Source organism: Penicillium coprophilum (assembly GCF_028826855.1).
Source record: "Penicillium coprophilum strain IBT 35676 chromosome Unknown utg000002l_segment0_segment1, whole genome shotgun sequence".
Classification (NCBI taxonomy): Eukaryota; Fungi; Ascomycota; class Eurotiomycetes; order Eurotiales; family Aspergillaceae; genus Penicillium; species Penicillium coprophilum.
The window spans coordinates 4664812-4692262 of NW_026622722.1; the positions used below are offsets into that span (position 1 = coordinate 4664812).

The window sequence follows — 27451 nt, forward strand, 5'->3', positions numbered from 1 at the left end:
TGCTCCTGAATAGGGCCGATGATCACCTACAATTCACACGTTGCCCGGGACTTGCATTCCCCCTTTCGACTCTGAGCTAGCCCTACGAAATCCCCATGTCTCACAGGTGTGTTACTCCACGTAGAGTGCAGATCTCGAGGCAAGGGTTTGAAAGCAAACGCTGTACTCTGTACTCCGTATACAGTGCAACATTCGAATAGTGCAGGCAATATACAAGATACAAAATTGTGTATGACTGTCAGCACGGTTAACCACGAACTATTAGAGTGGACCCGACGTGTAGCGTATCATCACCTTAACTAAACTTAATTGAATTTTTAATATTCCTCGTTGCTGTACACTCTACTTGAGCAGCAAAAAAATTCTAGAAAAGATCTTCTATCGCAAATTCGATGTTGATCAAATGAGATTTGTACCGCGAGTGTTAGGGTGGAACATAGGAATAATTAAATAGTAGACTGGATCAGCCGCAGATCAACGCCACTAAGAATGTGGCTGTCAGATCTACAATATACTATGTAAGAGATGATTACATACATACTCCGCAGCCAAGTATGCTTTGGATAATATAAGACAGTTGCTCTTAACTAATATTGTATACATGCCAATTCAATCTCAACTTGGCCTCAATCTGAGTTCCGTCTCAAAGAAAGCGAGTGGATTGTCATTTCAAGCTTATTAGATCCAGTTTCAGGTGGAACAAAGAGATTTGATGAGTCAGCGCTCATGTGACATCGCGCCGATTCGGCGCGTTCAACGACGCGATATGCCTCGTTTTTTAAAAAGATAAATCCTCAACATTCCTCATCATGCGGACCATAAAGGAGTTGTGGTTTAACAAGCCTGCATTTACTCGTGTTAGCTCAAACAGTACACCCGAGAAGAAAGAAAGCCCGGAACTCGCGACTGAATCCTCACCCCTCACCGAACCCCCCTCTTCCTTTGTATTCGACCAGATAACACCAGACTCTGAACAAGACGCCGAAGCCCATCTAAACGCGGCGCTATATCTGTCAACTCAAGATACCCTACTTCAACCCCCTACATGGCATGAAAGTTTCCAAAGCATTGACTCGGTCACCGGGGTCTCATCTCTGAGTGAGAGTCTCAATGGAAGCCAGCGCATCATCAAGGACGGCAAAGAGGTTGTCATCAGCTCTGATGGAGAAGACACAGACTCAATATGCTCGTTGGAGGACCCAAAGAACCTTTTCGCTCCAAAGTCTAGGAAGGACGAGTTCACGCCTCCCAAATTCCCCACGAAGATATCATCGCCGAAGAAATACAGACACAACATTGACTCTCTCGTCCACGATGCAGTGGATGATAATGAGGTCGAGGCTAGTGTCGCTCGGGCGAGAGCCAATTATGCGCAGAAAGAACTGAACGGCAAGGAGTCCGGGAATGACCCGTCTAGCACTGGATATGCTCTGAATGAGACCATGTTGATCTCCGCACTTGGCGAAAATGAAGACGGCGTTGGAGGCCAACGTTTGATAGGTGCTATTAGAAGAACTGATGCCCTTGACCACGGTCGCGCTTGGCCATTCTTTGATTGCACACAAACATTGCCGCAGGCCCCTCAGTTTCCACGGGATATGTTCGCACCTGGGACAAGTATGGATATATTAAGGGGTGAGCTCTAACCAAGTCATTGTTCCCTTCCTACATGCTGAACGATTTGCAGAATCCGAGTCTCGCGAGCGCCAGTTCATGTCAGGCGAATTTATTCAGATGGGTTTGTCTAAAGGGCTTTTGCCGGACGCCTTCGTTTTGTGGATGTTTCGTTCCAGTCCGTCCTATACTATTCTTTGTTCATTGGCTCCAAGCTAATAGTTTTTCAAGTACCATATGAACGCCGAGAGGAACTGAGCAACGCTTACTACCGAATTATCAAGGTTTGTAATTGCTCTTATATTGAACCACCACTACTATTGACTAACTGAATATATAAGAATATGGATGTGGAGCGATTAAAGTCAATCATCCGTCCAGCTGATATCAATGACCTTTTTGCGCGATTGGGTGCTCGGAGCCAGGCTTTGGATCCCTCCAAGGAGATTATCCCAGTTCTTTCCCAATGTATGACTTGACTGTCTTGCTTATTGTCTCGATCTTGCTAATGAATGCCGTCAGATATAACTCCGGATTCTGCATTGAAAGACCATACTACATTTGTTTCAGTCCTGAGATTACTTAGAGAAACTGCTGGCTTGTGAGTTTCTACCCCCCCCAAACCCTGACAGTGCCGGACTGACAAAATCATAGATTCGCAGAAGACACCCAAGAGCAGGTGGTGCTCCTACTGCTACGTCTTACCCTGGATGTTTCATTAACGGCGGATTCCATGGTATCTTCGGAGCTTCAGTGGACCATCAACGCTGTGTTGGATCCAGAGAATTTCCATGAAACCAGTGCCAAAGATTCGGTGAGTATTCTCTTATATTTTGGACCATGCTCAAAACTAAGGAAATCAGTTGCGTCGAGTCTGCGCCACATTCTACGCCACTATACAAGATGTTTGCATTCAGAGTCAAATTGTGCATCATATCTTACCCACGTCTCCATGGTTTGCACTGATACGATGTCGGCTGGCCGTCGCGTTTCTGCTACGGAGTCCGGATCCTCTTACCGAGCCCCCGGAAAAGTTGCTTGATATCAAACGTATCACATTGTTACTGCTCCGTGATGAGCGTTTCCAAGTCAAGCGATTCAAGGGTATAGCTGACTACGACTGGAGGGAACTAACTTCCCTGACTGCCCTTCTCAATGTCGCGATTGATTCATCTGCGTTGGAGTTAAACTACAGTACACAAACCGAGAAAGACTACAATGCTGCCATTGATAGGCTGGCAGCTCAGATCAAGATGATATTTTGCTCGATCCAGGATTCTGGTGCCTCACATGTGACCCGGACGGTAGCAAAAAGTGAACTCGAGGCCTTACATTATCGAATCGTCTATTCTGTTCGGTCCAAACCACCGCCGAAAACCACCATCTTCAAATCACATGTACAGGAGAGAGATGGTAACATCCGAAGCCATTTCAGCAACTTCGCTGCGCTAGCTGCTGGAAAACAAAATCCAGAGACCAGGCAAGAAAGGCATCCGTCTGCGGAACCAGACGATGCGATTAATGGTGACACAGAGATTCCTATCCGCGCGCATGACCAGGTATCCTGATCATATTGGCTGGTTGAGTGTCAGCATCTCCTTTTACTCCGAAACAGTGCGAATCGCCTGAAATGTTGAAATGGCCAGCCTTTCCTTCGACTGCCTTATGACTTATGACCCTTATGATCATGTCCTCGAGAGCGACATTCTTCGCTCAAGCATTTTATTACAAAATACCAATGTAGTCAAGAATATGGAATGAAACCCATCGCTAAAAGAGTTCGATCATATTCCATATCAGACTTGAACTGTGCAAAGAAATCCCCTCTGTCTATGAAGATGGCCAAGAGAGGCAAAGATTATCCGAACTATAACACACGAAATACAGCAGTCGCAAACGTGAAACCCAAGGTAGAACAAGTAATACACACTTAGTCGTAAAATCTCCGGTTCGGGTTCTTGCCGAAGAGTGTCTCTCGGACTGCAGGGAGAGCATCAATTTCCAGCAGTCGCAGACGCTCCTCGAAAGTGTTGTTGATCTCAATTTTGCCTTGTCCGCCGACAATAAACACACCGCCAGCACTGCAACCTAGTTAGTCTCTTTGGCATATAATGGGAGGGGGAGCGAATAAACTCACGATCCCTCTGCCAACGGCTCCGACTCGTCCAAGGTCACAGTCACCTCCGAGCCAACATTGTCCTTGTACTCCTTGGTAGCCTCCTCAATGGCCTTCTTGGTAACTTCGAAGTCCTTCTTCCGCGAGCGAATCGCAACTGTATCCTCATTCAAATAATACAGGCCCTCGAGGACCAGCCCCTTGAGCATAGCCTGGTACTTCTTCTGATCGCCATCAGCCACCTTGGAGACCTTCTCGCGAGCATTCTGGAACAGCTCATCAAGGAGCTCCTGACGGCCACCGAGCACGCGAAGTCGGGTCTTGTTGGCGAGTGTGGAGCGGGTGATCTGCTGTGACATGGCGGCCTGCTTGAACTTCTTCTCGTAGAGGGTATCGATGGCGGCAGTTTCCTGGCGGACCAACTTGGACTTCTCGATCGCAAATTCTTCGTCGGCCTTCAACTGGATCTCTCGGGCCTTCTCGAGGGCTTCTTGCTTGATGAAGGCGGTCATCTTGCGGAGCTCGCCCGCGACCTGTATTCAATGGCGATCAGTCCAACTCAAGCTTCACGAGATCTAGAGTAAACGGCGAACATACCTGATCATCCGAAAGAGCATGGCTTTGTGACATTTTGACGATTCACTGCTGTATAGCTTGTTGGGGGGTGGAATGACGTGGGGAAGAGGGAAAGGATGTTGTGTCCAACTAAGCTCGGATTGCCTTGCCTTGGCATTCCGCATCCAGGTCCTCCGCATCCCCCTCGACAACTTACCCTTCCAACGTGATCGTGTCATTCCCTATAGTTTTATCTGAGTTATGGCTTGCTTACTCCGGTAGTTTCTTCTACTTGATGCGCCTCTCCCAACTGTCCCTCGACCCGACCAATGCACAATACACAATATGGGCAATCTAGGTGACTTGTCGCCGGAGGGAAGTGTTGCGGTAAGGCCAACGGAAATCAGGATATACTGCGAGACAAGATCGAGAACTAACGCAGTTATCAGGTTGGTGTAATCGTCGGACTGATCTCAACCAGTCTCCAAGCTATCGGCCTCACACTCCAGCGCAAGTCGCATTTACTCGAGGAGGAGAAGCACCCCTACGATGTGCGCAGACCCCCCTACAAGCGCCGTCGATGGCAAGTAGGGATGGGGATGTTTGTGATTTCCAATATTGTTGGAAGTACTATCCAAATTACTACACTTCCACTACCAGTTCTCTCGACACTCCAAGCGGTCAGTAGTTTCCCCCTCCATGCAAGGTGGAGATCAACTGCTGATAGGAATGCCGAATAGTCCGGACTAGTGTTCAATACTATATTTGCAACCCTCATTCTCGGCGAACCATTTACCCGATATTCTCTCGCAGGCACCGTGCTCGTCTGCATCGGCGCATTGCTGATTGGCACCTTTGGAGCCATCGGGGAACCCGCTCATACGTTAGATCAGCTCTTGTACCTCCTCCAGCGACGGCCGTTTCTTCTATGGATGGGTGCCACTACCCTGTTGGTTGTTGTGGTACTTGTAGGCGTGAAACTACTGAAACCCTTCGTGTCATCATCACGCGGGAAATCCTCAGCCTCCGCTCATTTTTCGCCGCACCTGCTGCGACTACAAAGCCGAATGAGGTTGATCCGCGGCATGAGTTATGGATTTGTCAGTGGTATACTTTCAGCGCACTCCCTTTTGCTGGCAAAGTCAGCAGTGGAGCTTCTCGTGCGCACTATTGTAGACGGTGTGAACCAGTTCAATCGTTGGCAATCATGGGTTATACTGCTAGGGATGATCTTCCTAGCGCTCACACAGCTGTTCTTTCTCCATCGTGGGCTCAAATTGTGTAGTACTAGTGTACTATACCCTTTTGTGTTCTGCATCTACAACATCATCGCCATCATGGATGGCCTGATCTACTTCCGACAAGTTTCTCAACTGGCGGGCTTGCATGCCGGTCTCATTGCCCTAGGAACAATGATTCTTCTGGGTGGTGTCTTGTGCCTTTCATGGCGACTTGAGGATATCGATAGCCATGCTGCTGTCACCACCGTGGGTCCCACGCAGACAGGACTTGGGCCAGGCATGGCACTCGTGGAAGAACACTCTCCAACATCACCTGGGTTGCTGGACGGCCAGGATGAGGAATCACAGATTGGAGAACGCGAGCCACTTCTCAACCCGAAGACCCATACTCGACATCTTTCATACCAGCGTGGACGAGCTCCAAGCCTACCGCTCAATCTAAATTTTGATCGCGACTCGGTCGATCTAAACGCCGCATCTATTTGGGCTGAACTCGATGATTCGGACTATGAATATACTGATAGACACACTCGATCCTCAACAGATCACCGACGCAGCATCAGTGGCAGCACAACCCTAAAAGGCCCATTCCGAGGTCTGACACGAAATTCGACGGTTGGCGCTACCCCACACGATCACGAAAGCGGATCTCGCAGATCCCAGGGATTCCTTCGTCGGAACCAATGGCGGCGCACCTCAGCACCTCAGAGTGGCTTATTGGCCGCCCATCGTAAACGTCGGGGAACCGGAGGTCTATTTACGCCTGACCAAGAGGTCGGTGGGTACGGGACCATCCAAGAGAATAGCGATGATACCCACTGGCATAACGATGCCCCTCTCCGTTCATCTGACGCCAGACCTGGCCTCTTCGTTGGGCCAAAGAGGGCTATAGCAGGTGCCTGGAAGTTCGGGAGACAATATCTGTCTCGATGGAGCAGCCCGCAGGCGGGCAGTCAGACCGAGATAGACCCAGAAGATGACTCTTCCTCATCCCTACTCCCGCACTCTGCTGTCCCTCTTCCACAGGCACGTCATACGCAGAGAACTCCAGTTCAGGAATCTGACTCTCTTCAGCCACCACCATCCTCATGACACCTTTTTATTATATCGTTCCCCCACGACCTCCACGTAACATCCGTCTTTGCTCCGCCCTGTCAAACCCCTACCTTCAGGATACTACCCCAGACTTTTCTTTGCTTCTCGCCTTTCAATGCTCATGTACAGTAGTCCTCTTCCTCGGACATACCACACCATCCACTTTTGCTCCATCGCCCCTAGCTCCCGGTCAAGAAAAGACCTACCTTGATCTCTTGTGTTCCATCAAGATACTATGATACGTGATATGATACCACCCCGTTTCGATTATATAGCTCCGCGATGAATATAAAACCCTGATACAATGTGTCCACGATCTCTATAATCACGACTAACTACACACCATAGGAATATCAATTGCCCGAGTATCTGAGGTATATCCCGTTATGAGGATACAGAAGAGATCTCAAATAACCCAATCCCGATTCCCGCTAAAAGTCCGTTGTCTGTGGCATTGACCTCTTGATATGCAGGTCAGCGAACTTTCTTCCTTTCCCTCCATGCATGCCAAGTATACATTCGGTTTGGATGTGAATTGGGCAGGTTTAGAACAAAGCACCAGTAACCATGCAGAATATCAGAATCAATTGAATGTCATAAATATGGAAATGAATATATTTTCAACAAATCTTATATACAGTAACCCTAACATCAACCGAGCTGAACTTTTTATACAAAAGTTATACTCGAGTATCCACGCTACATCTGAACCCATATATCCCAAGAACCACCCAGGAGACAGGAACATACGATCTCAGTACGGGATTTGCCGGTAGATTGTACGGAGTGGGACTTCACGTACTACAGGGTGGAGACAAAGCAGAATCCCCAGTATACCCATCGACGAGTATGACTACGAACAAAAGATCCAAAGGAAAAGAATCCGATTGCTCCATACCATACATAATGTAACCCAGCCATAGCCAAAACGGTGCAAAAAAACAGAACCGAATGGCATTGGGAATCTGTAACCAAGACAGACCACGGCAGGGAATCAAACAATTAACACTTGAGATTAGACAATGAGGAAAAAGTAACATAATCAGAGGCCAAGGAAATAAGTTAAAGACTAAAGCAAAAAACAAAGACTAGAGAGAAAAGCCACTTCGCCGACGAGTTTCAATGCACCACGAACACCTCCATCCTCCGCCATTGTCTAGGTAGAGGGGGGAAAACAAAAGTCAAATTAGCGATGAAGCCCAGGTTTGCCTGCTTGCACTCTCTTTCTCTTTTCTTGGTTTCATTTTTTTTGGTTTGATGAACATTTTTGGGGGGGATTTTTTGTGTTATCGAAAAGCCTGAGTTCTCAGTAAATTGGGGGAGTTCTCCTTTTCTTTTCCCGAGAAGGCAATATCAAAAGGAAAAAACCAGATCCAGTATCATCAAAGAGAGTCTGGAAAGATTTTCCAGCGCGGTGCTTGACAATTTACAAAGAGTCTCACGAGAATGCCCTGGAGAATGGCGCAGATACAGTGCGACCATTTCCGAGGGAAGAGTGGGATGGATCGGCACAGAGGGAAACGGGTATCAAATGAACGCGAGATCGAGGCGCAGGGAGGAAAAGAACAGAGAAGAAGACGCAGCATCGGGGAACCTGGGACAAGGAGGAACCCCACGGATCAGATCATAAGTTGGAAGCATTTAAGCAGTGGGTTGGTGCTGGGGTGGCATGCGACCGCCGACCGGCATGGGGTACTGACCACCAGCCTGCTGTTGCTGCTGCTGGAGGTTCTGGTAGTAGGCCATCTGCTGCTGCTGCTCGTTGGTCATGTAGCCAGGGTGGATACCGGGGCGCATATTCCCCTGGGGTGCGTTGACGTTGTTGTGAGCCACATCCTCGGGGGCCTCGGGGGCGACATCGGGGGCGTCGACACCATTCTCACTGGCAGCTGGGTCGGGGGCGTTCAGGCATGCCTATCCAGCACGTTAATGACTGGATGAAAGGATCTTATCGGAGCAGAACATGACTTACCTGAATGAGGTTCTTGCCTTCGGCCTTGGTGACCAGAGGCTGCAGTTTGGGAGTAGTGAAGGTGTAGACCAGGCCGGTTTCCGAGACGACCAGGAGCAGAACTTGAGTGCCAGTCAGGACAGAAAGTTCATAGGCCTTCAGAAGTGTGATGGTTAGTAAAAAAAGTCCCAATCGAGTAACTGTTAGGGCCCTCGGGGAAACCGATGCGGAGGCCTCGGGGGACGCGACGCACCTTCTTCATAATACCGGCCTTGCGCTTGGAGAAAGTAATGTGCCGACGCGACTTATCCTGAATAAACTTGATCTCAATCTTGCGACGCTCACGACCGGGCTTGTCATCATCGTCATCTTCATCATCGGCGCTCATGCGGTTGCGCTTGGTGCCACGGGCATCGGCGCCGTTGCCGGGAAGATCATCATGACCAGGAGAGAGCTTTTCGTCAAGAACCGCAGACATATTGGCAATAAAGAAGAACAAAAAGACGTTTAATATGGGGGGGTGGTTTGATTTGAGGGGGGGGATACCGAAAGGGGAAGTCAAGAGATGACCCAATCGAGTAACGCGTTTTATGGGATGTGAGAGAAAGGGAATGGGGGAGAATGGGGGGGGAGAGCGAAGAAGGCAAAGTGCGAGTTACGATGGGCAGGCGGTCTGTTACGTGGATCACGTGTGTGGCTGGTATTAGTACCGTTTGTAAAGTGAGATAAGTCGGGGTACTTCTATACCAGGCAAAGTCAATATCGAATAGAAGTACCACTACTATTCACCATGTATTGCCTTGTAATTGGGTTGTATTCGCCTCTTTTGGACCGGACTTGATTCTTGGCTCTGGTTGCTGATTGGTCGATTCCCACTTCGCCCCCCATTTTCCCTATTTTGCCCTTTTCCCCTCTGGCCTGGACTTTTCTTTTCTTTGTTGCGTTCAAGTCGAGGGCTACTCTTTTTGGGACCATACAGTGTATTGGAGGTTGTATATTTGATTATTCCCCCAAATTTGATCAATCTAGTACGAACAACAATACATCTCTTTTTCTATACTTAGCCCCATTCCATTTCACATGCCTCGACGGGGCAGAACCTCTCAACGCCCCGCTATATGATTGGCCATTCCACTTTTAAACAATGCCTATGAGCGTGCCCCATTTTCCACATTTTGTATACATCCCATCAAGACATTGAACAATACTCTATATCAGAGAAACATCCTCTTTCGAGGTTACATCTAAAAAAAAAAAAAGAATAAGAATAAAACTGTGTCATCACACAGGGGCGGGTCGCACCTGCTTTGTGGCACGGAATAATGGCCCTGTATACAACATCCTTCGCATGGCCGCATTCGGAGTACATAAATAGCCCCAAAAAGACAGCCCCCAAAGAGCATCCCCTGTCACTATTAAATCACTTCTCACTCGTATAGCCGTTCTCATACCTTGCGGATTGCAACCATCAGTAACCAATCTCACAATCATATTCATCATTGTATGGCTAAGTACGGAGTATATGGAGTACGGAGTTGTACCCAATCTAAGCCTCCACACTCCATACATATCTCATATCCCCTTGCACGCACATGCCTTGCACAGACCTCGTAGAGCCCCTAGAGATATTTTGGCGTTTCACAAACATATTCACAGGGATTGAGGGAACTTGGTCAGTATGTAGGCCTGACAAAAGGTGGCTACATAGGTAGGGAAAAACTACATATAGTCATATCTGTTCTCCTTTGCTGTTCCTTCTATTATCAATTCTGTTACTCCTACATCCACAGAGTATGAATATAAAATTTCTTCCCAGTGAAGCGGGGTTAGTGTTGCTCTAAGCATACAGTGCTAACGTTCATTCCCCTTACACCATGCCTCAGACCCCAGGCTGGCACACCGCTGTACTGAACGGCGACATCCTAGATCACATCGGGAGCCCCGACGGCAGACATTGACCGCTGTTGACTCGTCCTGAAAGAGAAATGATGCAGCTCGAATCCACATAACAAAAAGCAGCCAAAGCCGATCAACGGGCCGAACCGAGAAGCCCTAGACCCGATGCAGCAGAGTCCAGTCGCTTCCAAGGTTCCATCAAGATTTCTTCCTACATACCAAATACGCTGCACAACACTAAACTGACTAAAACCGATCATATTCTTCACATAATGAACAAAGGTTCAACGCTAATCACCAGCGGAAACCCCAAAAGCAGGTCTGCTGTCAAGTCTATTTTTACAGAAAGGATGCAAGGCATAGGGCACGAAAAGTGGCTTTTCCTCCAAAAGCGCACACTTAAGACCGGACATGGGGAAAATAGGAAATAAGGAAAGAAAAATAAGAGCAAGCCCAAACCGATTAGGCGTGGCAAGTCTCGGCCAAGGTCCAGGGGCAGGGAAAAAGGACGGTTAAAAAAAAGCCACTGAACATCTCAAAAATTGGAATACACCATCAGGATATGGAGGAAGCACGCAAAGCCACCGGGTTCCTGCACCGTACTGGACTCCGCCAATGCAACGCCGGATAAATGAAACAGGAACTAGAGGATGCGGAGGGCAAGTCGCGATCAAGGGTCTCATCCGGAAAACAAAAGGGCAGTTGGGTAGGTTGACTTTGGAATCATATTGGGCTGCTGTCGTGAAGTCGAGAACGGAAAGAAAAAGCAAGAGGAAGATGTGTAGTATTTTAGAAAATAAGAAAAGAGCTGAATCATGTGCAACGAAGTGAAGAGATACGAGCAACAGTCCCAAGGACCAGCCTCAAGTAGTAGCGGTGCAATTTTATTGCTGGTAAGTTCCGCGAAGGACATGGTCAGTCACACCACCGCCACCGCCGCCCTTGGGACCGAGCCAAACGATCTCAATCACGCTGTGGCCCTCATCTTCTTCGCGAACATAGAATTGGTGCACGTTCTCACCAACCACGAATGCATCACGGAGCAACCAACGATCCTTAGTAACGCCCTCTTCCTCTGCGGGACGCAGGGGACCCAGGCGATCTTCATAGCCGCGGGGGTCTTCGGGCCAGGTCTTTTCGGTAGCATCGAAGTTGATGGCATCATCTGGCACATGCTCGCCGTATGTGTACTTAACCAGCGAGTAACCGTTCGTCATGACCCAGAAGTGACGGAGATGCTCGCCAGTAGGGCTCACAGACTCCTCCTGATCGAAGACCCAGCGACGGAGAACAGACTTGCGGCCTGCGGCAGCAGCAACGGTAGTCATCTTGACCACATCCTTGGTATACCAACTGTTCCAGTGGTGCATGGATTCGATCTTGCGGCCAGACTCATAAACACCGTCCACGGGATCACCCATGTCCATTTGGTAGAGCGAAGGCCACAGGGTCAGGGGGTGTCACCGAAGCGTTGGATACACTGGCCAAGCTTCTGGTCACCGGGCTGCTCGCCCCAGGATTGGCACTCATCGTAGTGCTTCATCAAGACTTCCAAAAGAGGTGTCGAGACAAACACGCCGGCACCGCCGAAAGCAATGTGGCCGAAAGTGTCCACCTGCCAGCTGGCTTCAGACAAAGATCCAATGTAGTGCTTCTTGCTCTCATCAAAGAGCTTCAGTTCCTCGGCGATGGTGGGAAGCGAAAGGAAGAAGGTATCGTCATCGCTGAACCCAACCCAGGTGGTGTGCGGGCGGTGCTTGCGAATATGCTCAGTGAACGCCTCAACCATACCAAAGTAGCGGGCCGTGAAATCGAGCGGAGAGGCCTTGAGAGTCAAGTCTAGACCGCGGTTGCGGAAGTAGGTCTCTTGCTTCTCCAGGTCGTCGTCAGACTCAGGGACCAACACGATCAGACCGGCCTTGGTGTTTCCGTAGGAGTAAAGTAGAGAGGGGAGAAGGCGGTCCAGACGGTCGACAGTAGTGGCCAGACCGAAAAGGAGCTTGGAGGTCTCCTCTACATCGTCATCGGCGGCAACATCGACTTCGACGATCTCGGGGCAGACAAAGTTTTCCGGCTTGTTCTCGGGAGACACAACCATACCGCGCTCCATGATCACCATGGGGGGAAGCACAGGATTCTCAATTTCCTCCAAAGTGTGGAATTCGGTGCGAGGGTTCACATGACGAGGACGGAAATAGGCGCGAGTGTAGTTCTTGCGTGGGAGCCATTCAGGGAAGGGTAAGGGAGCGGCCAATTTCGGGTCGGCCTCACAGGTGAGGCTGGCCGGCTGCTGTGAATCAGATTCTCCCGGCGTTTGTACTTGGGGCTGCTTGTTTCCACTGAAGGAGGCCCGATCAATAGGGTGCTTGAAACGAAGGAAAGCTGAGCGGTCGTATCGTTCCATGCAAAAGAAGAAGATTCCAATGGTCACCAAAGCGACCAAGGGGAACACCGTCTTCATTCGAAATAGAGGCATTTTGATTTTTTATTATATCGAGTTTCCAACCATGTAAATAGCACAGGGTGAGGCGAAACCGGGGTAGATGAACCCTGGGATTAAAAGTTATGGGTTCTGCGTGCGAGGTGTCGTATCCCGGAAATATCGTGCAGCAAAAGCTGGTAGTAGCAAAAAGCAATTCCCACTTTGGGAAATGGTCAGATAAACGAGTGTTCCAAGAGTGGATTAAAGAGTGGCAGGCAAATAGAGTGCCGAGATATTTCAACGAGAGGCTGGTAGCGTCGGGACCTGCGACACGGTCCAAATGGGGGGAGCGTTTGTAAAGGGGGTAGGCGGATTGAAAGAGAAAAGAAAATCAAGACTAACGCGGCTGGACGATGTGCCCAGTCCGAGTGAAAAGTCGATTAAGAGCTTGGTGAATTGTGTCGTGAAGGTGTTGTAGGAGGAAAGAAAAAGGGAGACCCCCGAAGCAATTAACGGGACAGGGTTGGCCGTGTAATGGTATTACCGTAATCTATAATTTAGGTCGTTCCTTTTTTTTTTACTTCCTTTCCTGTCTTTTTTGCTACATCGATGTGTACATATGTATATGGCTGTCGTGCGACTATTTTTCATATAATATGTTGCTTTCGGTGATATCAGATATCAAAATATATTGCAGCTTGATATCAACATCTTGGTATTCATTCCCCGGTTGCGGTTGCTGATGCCAAGTTGAGATGCAGGAACAGAAGGCCTTCGACAAGATCTCAAATGAGATGTGGCTTATACTTTGTATTCTTTTGGTCTTGCCTGTTAAACCTAGGTGTCGATCATGACGGAAAAAGGAATGCTGTTGGCTGGGATCATCCCCTCCCAGCTTCAGTGGCATACATACGCTGCCATGAAACCGATGATCGGCACTGATATTTTTTTTCTTTTCCCCTGTCTCGAGCACAACAATGTTCATGTCTGACCCGGGAACAGGTGTGGCTGTTCAAGTCAGGAATGGTTATCCGGTCCTTGGCACTTCAAGATAAAGATGTTGCAAGTATCCTCAAGGTCGAAAAGGCCGTTTGCGGCAACACATATTCGGATGCAGGCTCCGCGTCAAAATGCCGATCAGTTGTTTGGACCATCACACATAAATTCATTAACTTTGTGTGATAGGCCAGAAACTTATACAATATATGTATGTTGTACGTATGTTGTACTAATAACTCCGATTGCCCTTTCCCTGGCGTCTGAATATATGTACAGGAAGAGTGAGTACCTATTACTACATATGGAATCTGGATATAGATATTGCTAAGTATAGATACGCCCAGTATTCAAATTCGTCGGCACACTGCACCTATTCGAGTAAGTCAGTCTGGGCCTTTAATCAGTAATTTCGGACAATATAAGCGACTACAAATATCCGTTCCCATCCCGGTATCCCATCATGATGATGTGAACATAATAGAGATCACGTCAATGTTATCGAGGCGCTTGGGCCATCCAAGTAACGCGTACTAGTGTGAAGCATATAAGAGTTTGCCATACGGAGTACGGACTGCTAATTTAGATATCATGGAAAGGACAGGTGTACAAGTACTGTATACAGTAGAACCACAGACAAGCCAGGGAAATGATCACAGACGATCAGCCCAGCCGCGTCAACCAGTCAAAATTAACCGGAGGGGCAAATGAGGCCCACGCCCCACGGACACGCGTCCCTCCTAACAAACGATAATGCTGCACGGAGTACGGAGTACGGAGGATTCTATGACTATTTACCTATGATGGTTGGATTTTTAGATTCTTAGCCTTTTAGCTAATTTATTTTGAAACAATGCTCTATCTATATATCTATATATATATATATATATATATTTGTATTTATATTCGGCGTAAGGGACGTTCCAAAAAAAAAGGAGACCCTGAAAGCTTATCGGGTAATGTAATTTCAGTGGCGATAACATTTCCTGGTCCATGGACGTCCTCACAGAGTGGGCCAGGATCGACAACCATTGAAATGACGTTTCTCTTTACTCCGTTTCTATCAATTGGAGGTTATACTGTGTTAAGTACGGAGTATATATTACAAACCACTCCAAGGCGAAGGCACTGCACATATGTGAAGGCTGGACTGTGGAGAATCAGGACAACCATCCACTTCTGTTCCAGACCCTGACACAAATACGTACTATCAGAGCACGTGTTTTTTCATTATACAATTAACCCTGTCATAGTTCAGTGTATCAGATTAAACAGCCGTGTCAGCACTTACGAATCCCGGACATCAAATGTGATTGCAACCATCCATTACAATAAGGCCAAAGATATGCCCGTCATTGTAATGACATTTTAAGCTCGAATGATGGTCTTGGCATTGTCATCGCAAAAGGGGGAGATGATTCCGCCTCTTGCCTACGGTATTTTATATTGTATTGTAAAACGAAGATAAACGAAGATTATTGCATCTCTTTTTGCGGTGAACTTTGGAATTTGACAGTACGCTCGTAACATGTTCACTTCGATATAAACAGTAAAAGAGCCTCACACTGTTGAACTTTCCCTCTAGGATCCACTTGGACAATAGACACTGAGGATTTCTGATTTGCGCCTGACCTAATGACCGCCAGCACTAGTCATCAGAAACCATGCACTTTACTCACGCTGAAACTCACTAAAATTGGTAAGTACACATGTACTTCGGAATTTTGCCACCAGAGTAGTATGGATATATCTTTAGTAATTGTGGACCCGGAATATTAACGAATATTAACGTTCGATCTATTGCTTCTAATGCTAGAAAGCACCACATTTGTGATTGTCTAAAACGTATGTATTGTACTTCAAGACGGCTGTGGACTTTCTTCGGACTCACGTTCGTCTGATTCTTCAGTCAACTCACAAGCTAATGCAATGATGGTGTCTTCCGCTATATCCATAGCAGTCTGACCATCGTTGTTCACCATGCTGCAATCAATACCGGCTTTACGCACCTCCCGGATCATTTCATCACCCTTTTCTCGACGCCCACTCAGCACTGCCAAGTGCAATGCTGTATTGCCATGATTATTCTTTGCCATAAAGTCTGCCCGGCTATCCGCTAACAGCATACGGAGTACCCCGTAAAAGCCGGCTCGTGCCGCCTGGTATAGTGGTGTCTCACCATTGATGTCTCTGGAATCGGTATCAGAGCTGGCTTCAAGCAAGATCTCAAATGCATCTTCGGCAACGTGGCCAAGAAGAGAGCATGCCATGTGAAGTGGAATTTGGCCAAATGAGTCTTTAGGAATGGGATCAGCCATTCGTTTTAAAAGGAGTCTGACTGTCTCTTCACAGTTCTGAAATGCTGCTTGGTACAGCACAGTGCAGCCAAGGGAGTCTCTGGAATCTACCTTCGATCCTCCATCCAGCAGCCATTCAACCATATTTACGCACTAGTGAGACTTGCGTCTGTGCCGGTCCCCAGGATACCGATAGCGTAGCCATGGCTCTTGATGACCATTCGTGCTGTTGTCCCCCCAGTCAACAGTATGCGGTTGCAAAAGTACCCTTCCTAAACGGATTCGACCTGAGAGTATGACCGTATTCCAGGGCTCGAAAAATCGGATCCCCACCACTCCAATCCAAAAAGCTAACACTGGCGCCTTTCTCACGCAAAAGCTGTACCATCTTGTGACCACCAAAACGCAAAGCCCTCAACGGGAGTCAAGCCATGACAATCCCGAGACTTCAGAGAGGCGCCTTTCTTGATAACACGCTCAGCAATCGCACAGTCATTGTCTCTAACTGTTAGATGAAGTGGTGTCTCACCATTCGGGTCCTTGACACTTGGGTTCGCCCCATGTTCCAGTAAGAGCCCGACGGCTCCCTCGCAGTCCAAAAATGCAGCAATGCACAGTGGCATGCAACAATTGAGATAACCTTCGTAAGCCACCCTCGCTAGACGGTCGGAGAAGTCTGACACCTTCTCATGTATCATTTCACGGAACTCCTCAATCGGCATGGGCTCTTGCGGATTTCCATTTTCATCCAGGCCATCGGGGTTCACACCATGTTTCAGTAAAAGGTCAACCAGGGTGGTGTGGTCTAAGAATACCGCAATCCACGATGACATGAAACCGTACTGGTTCCCCAAGTAGGATCTGCACCGCGCTCTAGCAAAGTACTAGTTGCTGCCAATACGTCTTTTGGGAGATCGGTGCCTTTGCACCTATGAAGTCTGGCTACGGCATGAATGGGTGCGTCTCCCTCGTCGTCAATGAAGTTAGGATCAAATCCATAATCGAGTAACATCTGCACAGCGTCCGAACTCCCGTTCAGAGTCGCTATATGCAACGCTGAAGTGTTCACTTCGTCGAGGCTGTAGAGACTGACACCGTACTAAAGTAGAAATTTGATCATTTGTCTTTCGTTACCTTCAGCTGCAATGTGCAGTGGTCTCATGCCAAACTGCACAAACTCATAATCAAGATCTACCCTGTGGTTAAGAAGGAGCTCTACCACCTTGACAGGACCAAATCCCACGGCTCCTGCTAGTGCATCTTGGCAGTTCATTCGTGCTGCAATATTGGGTGAGGTCTCTTTAGTATCCGCACTGTCGGTCTCAGTGATAGCGGCCGCATCGAGAAAGTGTTGGACAGTTTGATAGGTCACTCCACAGCTCAGGCGGGTTACAGAGATCTTGAACGAGTGGATGAAGCGCCATAGGTGTGAACAATTGGACATTGCAGACTTAGCAAACTAGATGAGCCTAATTCCGCGAGGACTACCCCGTGCATTCGTCCCGAATATAGAAACATTGGTAATCATGGTTATAGATCAAGGCGATCTCTGAGCCATTTTTGTGTATCGTTTAGCTCTGAAATTACTCTAATCATAAGAAGTATTATTATAATCTCAAATACGAAAGCTGCGAGTGACTAGTAGCTGGAAACAGCGCCTTGGACAAAAGTAGATGTATTGAGTAGTCATTAATCCCGCATCTCTGTCTCGATCAGATCCATTAACTCTTGATGGATCACCGGCCATGCACCGGCTCTAGCCTTGAACAAAAGATGCCAATCACCCACAGCATCTTTTCCAATAATTCTCACAATATTACGACTCGGGTACCCATGACAATACTCAATATCGTTAATATATGATGGTCTACCGAGAGCGTGAGGCCTCCCACTCAAGGGCACACCAGGAGAGATGACAGCCGCCGACCAGTCCGTCTCAAAGTACCTGGCCTTGTGGTGGTTAGTAGCAGCCATGAAGAGCAGTTTTGAATCCCCAACCACAGGCGCTGCTCTCATAAAATTCCCTCTCTGGATGGCAGTCATGGCCTCAACTTGCTCCTTGGTTCTGTGTTCCATTAGAGCCTTACGGTTCGTGAACGCCACATACTTCAAGTTGATATCTTGAAGAACCTTGCTTGCAACAAGCAGCGTGTAAGAATAAAAGAATGAATTCCCAATAAGGCCTGCGGCACCATGGGGGAACCATTCAGGGAAAAGACTCCACACATTAAAGACGTTCATAACCATGATCGTCCGGTCCGGTGCAGGCTTCAATGCTTTGATCATTGTCCTTACCCACCAGGCAACCACCACATCACCCTCGCTCACGAATGTATCACCTCCGCTCACAAGTGGCTTTTCTGCTCCTTTCAGAGTGGCAATAGCTAGGTCCTGTAGCACCTTTTCCCTCATTCGATCCACGCATCGTCCTGGCAGGCGGATCGGGTGTTCTTCCAGTTTTAGAGACCATAGAATCTCGAACATATAACGAATTCCAAACATCATAAGGCTGAATCCGCTCAATAGTCGCCCGATATTGCTATAGCTCTGCCTAGGGGGGGTTTTCGCCCAACGTGTGTAGTGGATCATGGTCATAAGGAACAAAAGCTGGCACTTCTTCTTCTTTGCCACGAAGGACAGCTATCCAAGCGTTGAAGAAATTGGTTCGAGCGACAGCATCAGCAAAGGTATGTATATAGTTGATTGTGAGAAGGGTTGCATCATTGAAGAGAGCAGTATGAATATTTAGCTGCGGGCGGTCGGTGTAGAGCCAATCTGCCACCTCTCGAGGACTGCTTGGGTGGCAGACTAAAGAGGTAAAAAAGCCGGAAGACGGTGACAAGAAAGACTGATCTTGGTCTGATTTAGGTAGCTGTGAGCCTAACGGGTGATCGTTTATACTCATGCCATATGTCGTAGTCGTGAAAATGAATGGTGGGCGCGTCTTGTCATAACGTGCTGGTACGTGATATTCGAGTTTTCCATGATCCTGGGATAGTCCATTAGGGTGTGACTTCATAGTTGGATTGGAGAAAGACTCTACATTAAGACGTAGCCGTGCCCCCATCTGACCCCAATCTCCAATTTCCATCAATCTTCCTAGCGCTGCTTCGAGTTTGACCACATCTAGGACGTCGTCAAATCGGAAGGTAAAGGCATGACAAATCGAACGTAGGTAGTGCAGGTCATCCCAGTATCGCAGAGGAATAATTCGGTCGGTGGGCACTGTTGCCGGCCGTTTACGCCCGAACACAGAAAAAATACCCATCTCCAATAGTTCATGGAAGCTGAGTGTTCAGGCTATACGAGAATTGAGAGAAAGGTCTCGACTTATCAAACAATCATGAAGGCTGAGATGTGTATTGTAGATTACTTCAATATTTCATAAATACCAATGTGCAAACAAATTGCGCATTCAATTAATCACCCTGCAGGTATCGATAGCTCAGAAATCTCTATCCACGATATGATTTGTCTGCCATTGTAGTTTATGAATGATACAAGGGATAAGGTCAGTATCAAAACCAAGGTTCTATCCCGGGTTGGAAAACATGCTTCGCTGGAGTCAACGCAAGGAAGTATAGGGTCGCAGGAGAAGGAATGGATGTGAATTGGGGCTGATATGTGGACGTGCTAGACATTTTCTTTTCTCGGGGAGCTAGTGCAAGGCTGCAAGGTGATTGCTCTTGCATTTGCGAGCATCAGCGCCAAGGCAAGTACACGTCACACCTATTATGCTGCAGATACCACGTCCATCTCGCTCCGAATTTGGGAGACCGATCTTGTTCAAAGATCACGGCCCGCTTATCCGGGGTAGATAGCTCTGCACAAGGTCTGAAATCAGACTACTTAGACTGCATGTGAGTTCGCTTGAACTGCAGGGCCAAATTTTGGGATTCGGGATGACTTTCTATTGGGCCTTCTAGGAGAGCATCTCTACGGATATTTGAAAACAAGTATGAACTATGGGTGATCATTTGACTTCGATACCCCTTCACTTCAAGCCTCGAGTTCCTTGCAGATACCTCCCTAGCGCCATCATGGGAAAATAATGGCGATAGTAATCATATCCCAGATAAAAATGATTTGGAAACCCTGTTCCAGTATATACCGCTTGGGGCCATGATGATCCACCTTTCTCTGGTCTTTGGGAGGAGACCAGGTACCGAATCCCGCGCTCAATAGCATCATCTGTGATTGGAAGATGAGAGAGTAACCCCATCAACGCCCATGCAGTTTGCGACGGCGTTGAAGCCTGCGTTCCTCGGTCAGGCGATTGATATGATAGGAGGGATTCGCCCCAGCCGCCATCGTCATTTTGCCTTGATTTCAGCCACTGCAGAGCGGGCTGAATTACGCGGGCGAGACTTCCCTCGCCAAAATAAGCCAGACCACATAGCGCATGGCTCGTGCCATAGATGTAATTGCAGCCCCATCTTCCAAACCAAGATCCATTAGTCTCCTGCGTGGAAGCAAGGTAATGCACACCGCGTGCACACGCGGCACGCAGTGTAGGCAATAGAGGATTCGGGCCAGTCTTTGCAGGATATCTCATCATCAGACCGAAAGCCTCAAGGATCCGCCCAGTAATATCAGCACACGATGTATCGCATAGGCTATCCATGTCGCTGAATGGAATTTTATTGAGAAATTGTTTATCGTTTTCCACATCAAAGGCAGCCCACCCTCCGTCGGGATTCTGCATGCCCAGAATCCACGTGGCTGCTGCAATCACTGAATCCGAGCCAATAGATCCAGCATCGTGCTTCACCTGAGCGAGAATGATTGCAGCCGTGTCATCCACGTCGGGATACCAGCTGTTCTCATACTCGAAGCTGAAGCCACCGGGAATTAACCGGGGTCGGTATACTCGCCAATCCCCGCGGGGTTCAAGCAACTGGCGAGCTCGAATCCACTTGAGAGCTTGGTCGATGGTCTGTTTGTTAGGTGACATAGCATCGCAGAGCCCAATCGTCATCAAAGCTGTGTCCCAGACGGGTGAGACACAGGCTTGGATTCGCTTTCCATTCTCGTCTTCCCACGCAAACCTCTCCAAGGCTTGGAATCCAAGACGAACGGGGTCGTCCTCTAGCTTGTAACCTTCTAGTGTGAATGCGTACATGCTGGCATGCATGGGTGGGAAGATTCCTGCCCAATCACCGGACTTTTCCTGGCGCTCCAATATCCATTTCATGCATTGTTTTCGGGCGTACGCTCGGAGCAAGGGAACGGAACGAAGTCCATTCAGTTGAGAGAGCACTTTGTCCAAAACTCCGAATGCTAGTCCCGTGAATTCTCTTTGCAACATCAAATCCCAGAGGGGTAGCCCGTATGGTACATTTTTGTTCGTGCAATCTAACCATAACTCGTCTAGATAGTCGTTATTGTCATTCGGCAGAGAGCCCTTTCCCTTCGGTAGAGGGTACACGGGTTGATGATGACAGATAATCAACAGAGGCGCAATAGTACCACGAGCCCAAGATGCGAATTTGTAGATGTTGATTGGGCAAATGGAGGACAGAAGCATAAGCTCCACGGGAAGCTCCGGTACTGCATTCCAAGGGAACAGACCAAAGGTAGCCAAGAAGATACGGGTGAACACGCGGACGCGTGCAATTCCGCCTGCTTCTAGCACAAATGCTCGAGCCCGTTGCATAGCTGGAACATGCGGGCTTATGCCTAAGATTTTCAGTGCGAGATAGGCTTCGGTCGAAGTTGAGACATCGCCTGGATACTCGGGTGCCAGGCCCCAGGAGCCATCACTATTTTGCTGAGATAGGAGATAACGGCAGTAGGCTGCAGAATCAGCCTTGAGATCCAGTCCCAATGCTTGTCGGAGGAAGATATATTCGGCGGTGATGGTGACATTGCTATTCATCTCGCCATACCAATGGCCATCGGAATGCACCAAGCCGAGTGCATAGTCGTTTGAAAGATTCAGGGCATGCTCTACTTGAGAAGCGAGGGAAGGGCCATCGGACTCTTTTTGTTGGGTCATATTGGTGATGTGTATGGTCAATTGCTGGGAGCGAAATTGTGTGCAATCTGCAGGGTAATGTTGAGCTTTGCCCTCAGGATATGTAAATTTATACATGTTGCCAATCCACTATTAAATACTCCGTAATTGTGCCGGAATTAATGGAAGACTCGGAATCTATTATCTCATGGCTGCATTAGTCTAAAGAAGCAAAAATGAGCGCTAAAGCGGCAGCAATCTACCTGCAGCGTGATCTGGCTCCATAAGGACCTCAGACAGCGCTGTACAGTATGATACATTGTCCCCGCAGTCATATCAGGTTTGAAATATCAGGTTTCTTTTCTTTTTTGCAATTGATAAGTCGCAGAAAGCCAGCCCTTGCGGTGATTCACATGCCCCTTACTGTCCGTCGATGACCAGCTATCTGACCGCCAACACGACCTTGAAAGATCTCGAACATGACAATTCAAACATCATCAGAAGCTACCAGACAAGAGAGTATGTTGGGATCTATATTGCTGGCATTTGTTGGGATTCAAGTTGTTCTCCTAGCACGAAAACTATACCAGAACCGACAACTGCGAGCACTTGAACGACTGTATGGCTGCAAGAAACTCTCTGACGAACGCGATGAGTTCCGATACGATTTCTTCGGTATCGTGAAAGCAATAAAATTAGCCTCTCATTTTCGGCAGCGGACATCGCTCCAATATACAAATTCTCTATTTCAGAGATATGGCGAAACATATGCCTCCAATGTTCTCGGCCGCCGATTGATTTTTACCTGCAGTGCAGAAAACATTAAGCATATGTTGTCTACCGCGTTTGTCGATTTTGATAGCTCTCCCTTGCGAAAACCCTTGTTCGAGCCAATAACTCCACATGGCATTTTTACTCTCGATGGCACAGACTGGAAGAGAAGTCGAGGACAAATACGGAGTCGTCTGTCTAATCTCCGAAACATCATTGATCTGGAATTATGTGAAACGCACTTCCAGGCTTTTGTTCAACATATTCCACCCAATGGCCAGGTCTTTGACGTTCAACATTGTACTTCTGCTCTCGCTTTGGATATGCAGACCCGGTTCTCTCTTGGAGAGTCTGTTGATGCTCTCAGCTTTACTCAGTCCCCAGAAAAGAAGCAGTTTGTAGACGATATTGAAGTCGTCAAAGAAAGGATAGTGCGAGACGGTTTCCGTGGTCCACTCCGTCATCTAGTACCCAAGCGAGCTTTTTATCAATCGTGCTGGAGAGCACAGAACTATGTAATGGCCCATGCCGGGCGGGAAATTGAAAAACGAAGCAGCAGTATTGAAAAGACCGAAGATGGGTGTGCTGGTACGGATTTCAACAAATCCGAGGAAATTGCGCTATTCGCCGACCAGGCAATGAGTATTATTCTTGCAAATGACAGCATGAGCACCACTCTCTCGGGTCTTTTATATTGTTTGTCCCAGGACGAACGTATCGTCAAAAAGCTCCGAGCAAGCATAATTGATACCATTGGATTCACACCACCAACGTGGAATCAGCTTGGAACGTTGCATTATGTCCGCTGGGTACTACAGGAAGGTGAGGAAAGCCCGTCAAAGCATTCAGCAAGCATGCACTGACACATAGCCTGCAAAGCGTTGAGGGTTTTCCCCGCCGCTGTGTTCAACGCAAGGGTGGCTAACAAGCATTCCACGATGCCAAGTGGTGGAGGAGCCGATGGCCAGTCGCCAGTCCTGGTTCGAAAGGGCGATATTGTGGTTTTTTCAACCTGGGCTCGGCATCGCCTAGGGAAAGACTTTGGAGCAGATCCAGAAAAGTTTTATCCAGAGCGATGGGAACACCTAAGCAGTGATCTTTCCGGTTTTGTTCCGTTCAATAAAGGTCCCAGAATCTGTCCTGGTCGTAAGCTCTCCCCCCTTGGTCCTATGGTCAACATGTCAACTGATGACCCTGCAGAACAGTATTCTATGACTGTGCTCACGTACATTGTGGCTCGTATGTTCCAGACTTTTTCAACTGTATCCAACTATAATACCAAAGAATGGATCGAAAGGATTAGCTTGACATTCGAGAACGAAAATGGGGTTCTGGTTGGGCTAAGCTGAAATTTCCTAGACGTGAATTGGACATCTGATGTACGAACAATTTACAAGAACTGATCAAATGAACATGAAGATGTGATTTTTCTCAATTTTTTATAACTGCGGATGAATGGTAAACAGGTGGACTCAACACTTCTACCCAGGCAGCCAGCCCCAAAAGAGAGCCAGCCATATCAACCTTAGTAAGTCTTTTGGCGAGGCTTCCTGGTCTCGACGAATACACTTTCATATGTTCTCATCTTGTACGGCTCCGTCTTTAGAAGCGCCTTCCTTCCCTTTCTAGTCCAGCCTCTGACGCTTCTCAAATGTTGCAAACCATGAACGCCAGCCATCGGATCCACGGCTTGACTGACATCCATATTTGCAGGGCTTACAAGAAGTGGATCGTGAATAGGATCCCCTTCCATTTTGTATTCTTCCTCTAGTTCGAGGTGCTCTTGAATGGGTGCTGTTCTGGACGGGTCGTATGGAGATTTGTGACGGGCGACTTCATCGTCTGTGCCAGATTTGCAGGTTTCTGCTCGTTCCGGGTTCAGAATACACCTTTCGAGAATGAGATCCTCTGTTTGAGCGGTTTTTCGTGGTTGGAGATAAGATGTGCCGCGAAGAGATTGGGAGCGCATAAGGTTGGTAGTGGTGGCTGCTTGGAACGCTCGGTTGAGCGACTTGGAACTCTTCATGATTCGGATTGCGGTATCGACTTCGAATCAACGGATTTATGAGGATTTCCAATTGATACTTGAGAGGGTGTTGCTGGTATTAGATGCTTGTGGAGTGAAGTTTACCCCGGACTTATACCTCCCCCGGACACAAAGTTAATGACATCACCATTTTTGAAGGCGAAATTTTCTAGTTTAGTATGATTAGGGAGACCCCGAAAGTAATTGTATGCAGATCCTAGTGTCTGATAATTATCAAAACTTGTATAAACATTGAGCTGTCATGGCTTGATGGCCAAAGACTGTATATGTCCCGCTGTATGCATGATAAATAACCCGAAAGAAAATAAGAAAGAGCCCAGCTTGATGGTTCAAATGCTGTATAAAAATCTGGGGTTCCGATCACCCATTTCCTGGATATCATGCTCCGACAGCGATGATATTTTTTCGTCCTCCAGGCCCTGGGCTCTGCGTTTGTTGATGAAACGATAGGAAAGCCACATACCGCCATACACGAGACCAGCAAATGCCACCATACCCAGAGTAACAGCATTACCGCGGACGAATCGCGGGCCTTCGGAATTAGGATACAAGAAAGGGGACATGACTCCGCTGATGTTTCCAAAGGTAAGCTGCAAGCCCGTTGCGTAGGTGCGTTTTGCGTATCGTGGCAGGTTCGTAGGTAGCCAGGCAAGAGGTAAACCAACAGCAACGTAGAGACCCAGCGCGACCATCAAGGCACCGAAGTAATGGACACCCGAGGATGAGTCTGAAATCAAGATGCCATAGCCGACGACCGAGATGGCGCAGAAGAGACAGATAAAGAATGCACGGCGTTGACTGCGGTCGCTCAACCAGGCAACGCCCAGATATGCAATGGCACCCAGTCCATAGCAAGGGATTGTCAATGCCTGCACCTCCGCGGTGGTCCACTTGCCCATGCCTTTGATGATAGTAGGAAGGAAGGTACTATATCCATAGAGCATGGTATCGATACCAAACTGGGCAAAGGAAAATGCCCAGATTTTCCAGTCCAAGACGCCTTCTTTCACATCGGCCCAGTGGAACTTCTGCGCGGACTCTGTCTGGCCGATATAACGACTCCGGCGGCGGGCAACAAGTGCCCGCTCCTCTTTGTTGAGATAGTAAGCCGTGTCCGGGTCATCCGCCAAGCCGAACCAAGTTGCCACCCCAAGTAGAACTGTCGGGATTCCCTCAATAATCATGATCCAGCGCCAACCTCGCATTCCGCAGATGCCGTCCATGAACCCAATGCCGTAAGCCAGTAACCCGCCAAAGGCTCCCGCAATAGCAGCACTGCTAAACAGATAGCTTGTTCGCAGAGCAATCTCGCGTTTGCTATAGAAGAGGGTGAGGTAGGTTATGAAGCCTGGGAAAAGACCCGCTTCTACTACTCCGAGTAGGACTCGGCAGGCGATCAAGCCGCCATAAGTCTGCGTGATCCCTGTGAGGGTTGCAATGATACCCCATAAGACTGAGATCGTGGCAATATACCGAGACGGCCTTAATTTCTTGAGTACAAGATTTGAAGGGACCTCGAAAAACTGAAGATTGGGATTAGCGTCCGTGCGGGGACTGGATTGCGTGAGATTCATACACAGTAGGTTACGAAAAGGATGGACACAGAGACTTGGTACTGGTTTCCAACGAGTCCTAGGTCTTCTTCCAGGCCGTACAATCGTGCATTTCCAATGTTGACTGCCAATCCAAGTCAGCTGAGATTTCCGATTTCCCATTGGCACAGTTGCAATCGCAACGAGATGAGTCAGGCACCCCCACCCCCCACGTACCTCGATCTAGGAAACTGAAGAGATACAATGACACGACGAAAGGAAGAATGTGTAGGTCGATCTTTCTGATCAGCGTCTTTTCGACCCGTTCCTCGTCAAGAGTTGGCCCCGAGCTGAATTCATCGGACACATCTTGGTTCGGTGAACCGGTCTCAAGTTCAGCACCCATGAAGCCAGATGAATCAATGGAAAGATAGAAAATAAATTCAAGACCCTTGGGCCGGTATTTACCGGAAAAGACCCGAGAATCTCCTGGTCAAAATCTCACGCGAAAGAAAAGGAATTAAAGTTGCCAAGTGCCAAGATGGATAACCCTTGACTTGATTGATAAGACGGGACTCTGCTCCGACTATGGTCTGTTCTACACTTCAGTTATGATGACATCTATCTTCTTTTACAATTGAATTGTTGATAAAATTCTACTGCGTACAGCAGTTTCAAGTCAGTTCCCACTCTAGCTTGGGTAGTCCTGGCTCTCGAGTGGGTTCGGCACTAACCTTCCGAATTGGGTAGTGAGAATAACTCGGAATCATAAAAAAGAAACACGTCCAACATGTGTAAGATCCGTTCGATCCGTTCACAGTCAACGATGAAGACACACTCCAAAGCCTTTCAAGAGCAAAAATAGGAAGGTCAGCAGATCTCGCGATGGATGGGTCTAGCCAGCTTACCTAATCCCCAACTGTCAAGTTTTTGCCCATGGCCTATTTGCTGCACAGAAAGCG

General features: G+C 48.0%; 13 protein-coding genes across 13 annotated transcripts; 4 read left to right on the plus strand and 9 right to left on the minus strand.

The window, feature by feature from the left end:
- Positions 1–809: 809 nt before the first annotated feature.
- On the plus strand, positions 810–3182 carry N7500_003812 (uncharacterized protein; the record flags this gene model as incomplete). Its single annotated transcript, XM_056674958.1, has 7 exons — positions 810–1635; positions 1688–1792; positions 1846–1898; positions 1956–2082; positions 2137–2215; positions 2269–2428; positions 2478–3182. The coding sequence occupies 7 exons, from the start codon at positions 810–812 to the stop codon at positions 3180–3182; spliced, it is 2055 nt and encodes a 684-aa protein (XP_056535483.1).
- Positions 3183–3544: 362 nt separating this feature from the next.
- N7500_003813 (H(+)-transporting V1 sector ATPase subunit E) lies at positions 3545–4524 on the minus strand (the record flags this gene model as incomplete). The annotated part of the gene is made up of 3 exons (XM_056674959.1): positions 3545–3695; positions 3752–4263; positions 4324–4524. 3 exons carry the CDS (start codon positions 4522–4524, stop codon positions 3545–3547), a joined length of 864 nt encoding a protein of 287 aa, XP_056535484.1.
- A 106-nt stretch (positions 4525–4630) lies between these two features.
- On the plus strand, positions 4631–6618 carry N7500_003814 (uncharacterized protein; the record flags this gene model as incomplete). The annotated part of the gene is made up of 3 exons (XM_056674960.1): positions 4631–4672; positions 4735–4965; positions 5026–6618. 3 exons carry the CDS (start codon positions 4631–4633, stop codon positions 6616–6618), a joined length of 1866 nt encoding a protein of 621 aa, XP_056535485.1.
- A 1644-nt stretch (positions 6619–8262) lies between these two features.
- On the minus strand, positions 8263–9050 carry N7500_003815 (Transcription factor MADS-box; the record flags this gene model as incomplete). The annotated part of the gene is made up of 3 exons (XM_056674961.1): positions 8263–8535; positions 8594–8728; positions 8826–9050. The coding sequence occupies 3 exons, from the start codon at positions 9048–9050 to the stop codon at positions 8263–8265; spliced, it is 633 nt and encodes a 210-aa protein (XP_056535486.1).
- A 2302-nt stretch (positions 9051–11352) lies between these two features.
- On the minus strand, positions 11353–11895 carry N7500_003816 (uncharacterized protein; the record flags this gene model as incomplete). Its single annotated transcript, XM_056674962.1, has 1 exon — positions 11353–11895. One exon carries the CDS (start codon positions 11893–11895, stop codon positions 11353–11355), a length of 543 nt encoding a protein of 180 aa, XP_056535487.1.
- A 23-nt stretch (positions 11896–11918) lies between these two features.
- Positions 11919–12944, minus strand: N7500_003817 (uncharacterized protein; the record flags this gene model as incomplete). Its single annotated transcript, XM_056674963.1, has 1 exon — positions 11919–12944. The coding sequence occupies one exon, from the start codon at positions 12942–12944 to the stop codon at positions 11919–11921; it is 1026 nt and encodes a 341-aa protein (XP_056535488.1).
- A 2801-nt stretch (positions 12945–15745) lies between these two features.
- N7500_003818 (ankyrin repeat domain-containing protein) lies at positions 15746–17627 on the minus strand (the record flags this gene model as incomplete). Its single annotated transcript, XM_056674964.1, has 5 exons — positions 15746–16248; positions 16338–16409; positions 16569–17025; positions 17085–17282; positions 17379–17627. The coding sequence occupies 5 exons, from the start codon at positions 17625–17627 to the stop codon at positions 15746–15748; spliced, it is 1479 nt and encodes a 492-aa protein (XP_056535489.1).
- Positions 17628–17872: 245 nt separating this feature from the next.
- On the minus strand, positions 17873–18772 carry N7500_003819 (uncharacterized protein; the record flags this gene model as incomplete). The annotated part of the gene is made up of 1 exon (XM_056674965.1): positions 17873–18772. One exon carries the CDS (start codon positions 18770–18772, stop codon positions 17873–17875), a length of 900 nt encoding a protein of 299 aa, XP_056535490.1.
- Positions 18773–20177: 1405 nt separating this feature from the next.
- On the minus strand, positions 20178–22181 carry N7500_003820 (terpene cyclase/mutase family protein; the record flags this gene model as incomplete). The annotated part of the gene is made up of 1 exon (XM_056674966.1): positions 20178–22181. One exon carries the CDS (start codon positions 22179–22181, stop codon positions 20178–20180), a length of 2004 nt encoding a protein of 667 aa, XP_056535491.1.
- Positions 22182–22618: 437 nt separating this feature from the next.
- N7500_003821 (uncharacterized protein) lies at positions 22619–23773 on the plus strand (the record flags this gene model as incomplete). Its single annotated transcript, XM_056674967.1, has 1 exon — positions 22619–23773. The coding sequence occupies one exon, from the start codon at positions 22619–22621 to the stop codon at positions 23771–23773; it is 1155 nt and encodes a 384-aa protein (XP_056535492.1).
- A 75-nt stretch (positions 23774–23848) lies between these two features.
- On the plus strand, positions 23849–24259 carry N7500_003822 (Cytochrome P450; the record flags this gene model as incomplete). The annotated part of the gene is made up of 1 exon (XM_056674968.1): positions 23849–24259. The coding sequence occupies one exon, from the start codon at positions 23849–23851 to the stop codon at positions 24257–24259; it is 411 nt and encodes a 136-aa protein (XP_056535493.1).
- A 176-nt stretch (positions 24260–24435) lies between these two features.
- On the minus strand, positions 24436–24936 carry N7500_003823 (uncharacterized protein; the record flags this gene model as incomplete). The annotated part of the gene is made up of 1 exon (XM_056674969.1): positions 24436–24936. The coding sequence occupies one exon, from the start codon at positions 24934–24936 to the stop codon at positions 24436–24438; it is 501 nt and encodes a 166-aa protein (XP_056535494.1).
- A 350-nt stretch (positions 24937–25286) lies between these two features.
- Positions 25287–26895, minus strand: N7500_003824 (putative MFS transporter; the record flags this gene model as incomplete). Its single annotated transcript, XM_056674970.1, has 3 exons — positions 25287–26480; positions 26534–26634; positions 26727–26895. The coding sequence occupies 3 exons, from the start codon at positions 26893–26895 to the stop codon at positions 25287–25289; spliced, it is 1464 nt and encodes a 487-aa protein (XP_056535495.1).
- Between the last annotated feature and the right edge of the window lie 556 nt (positions 26896–27451).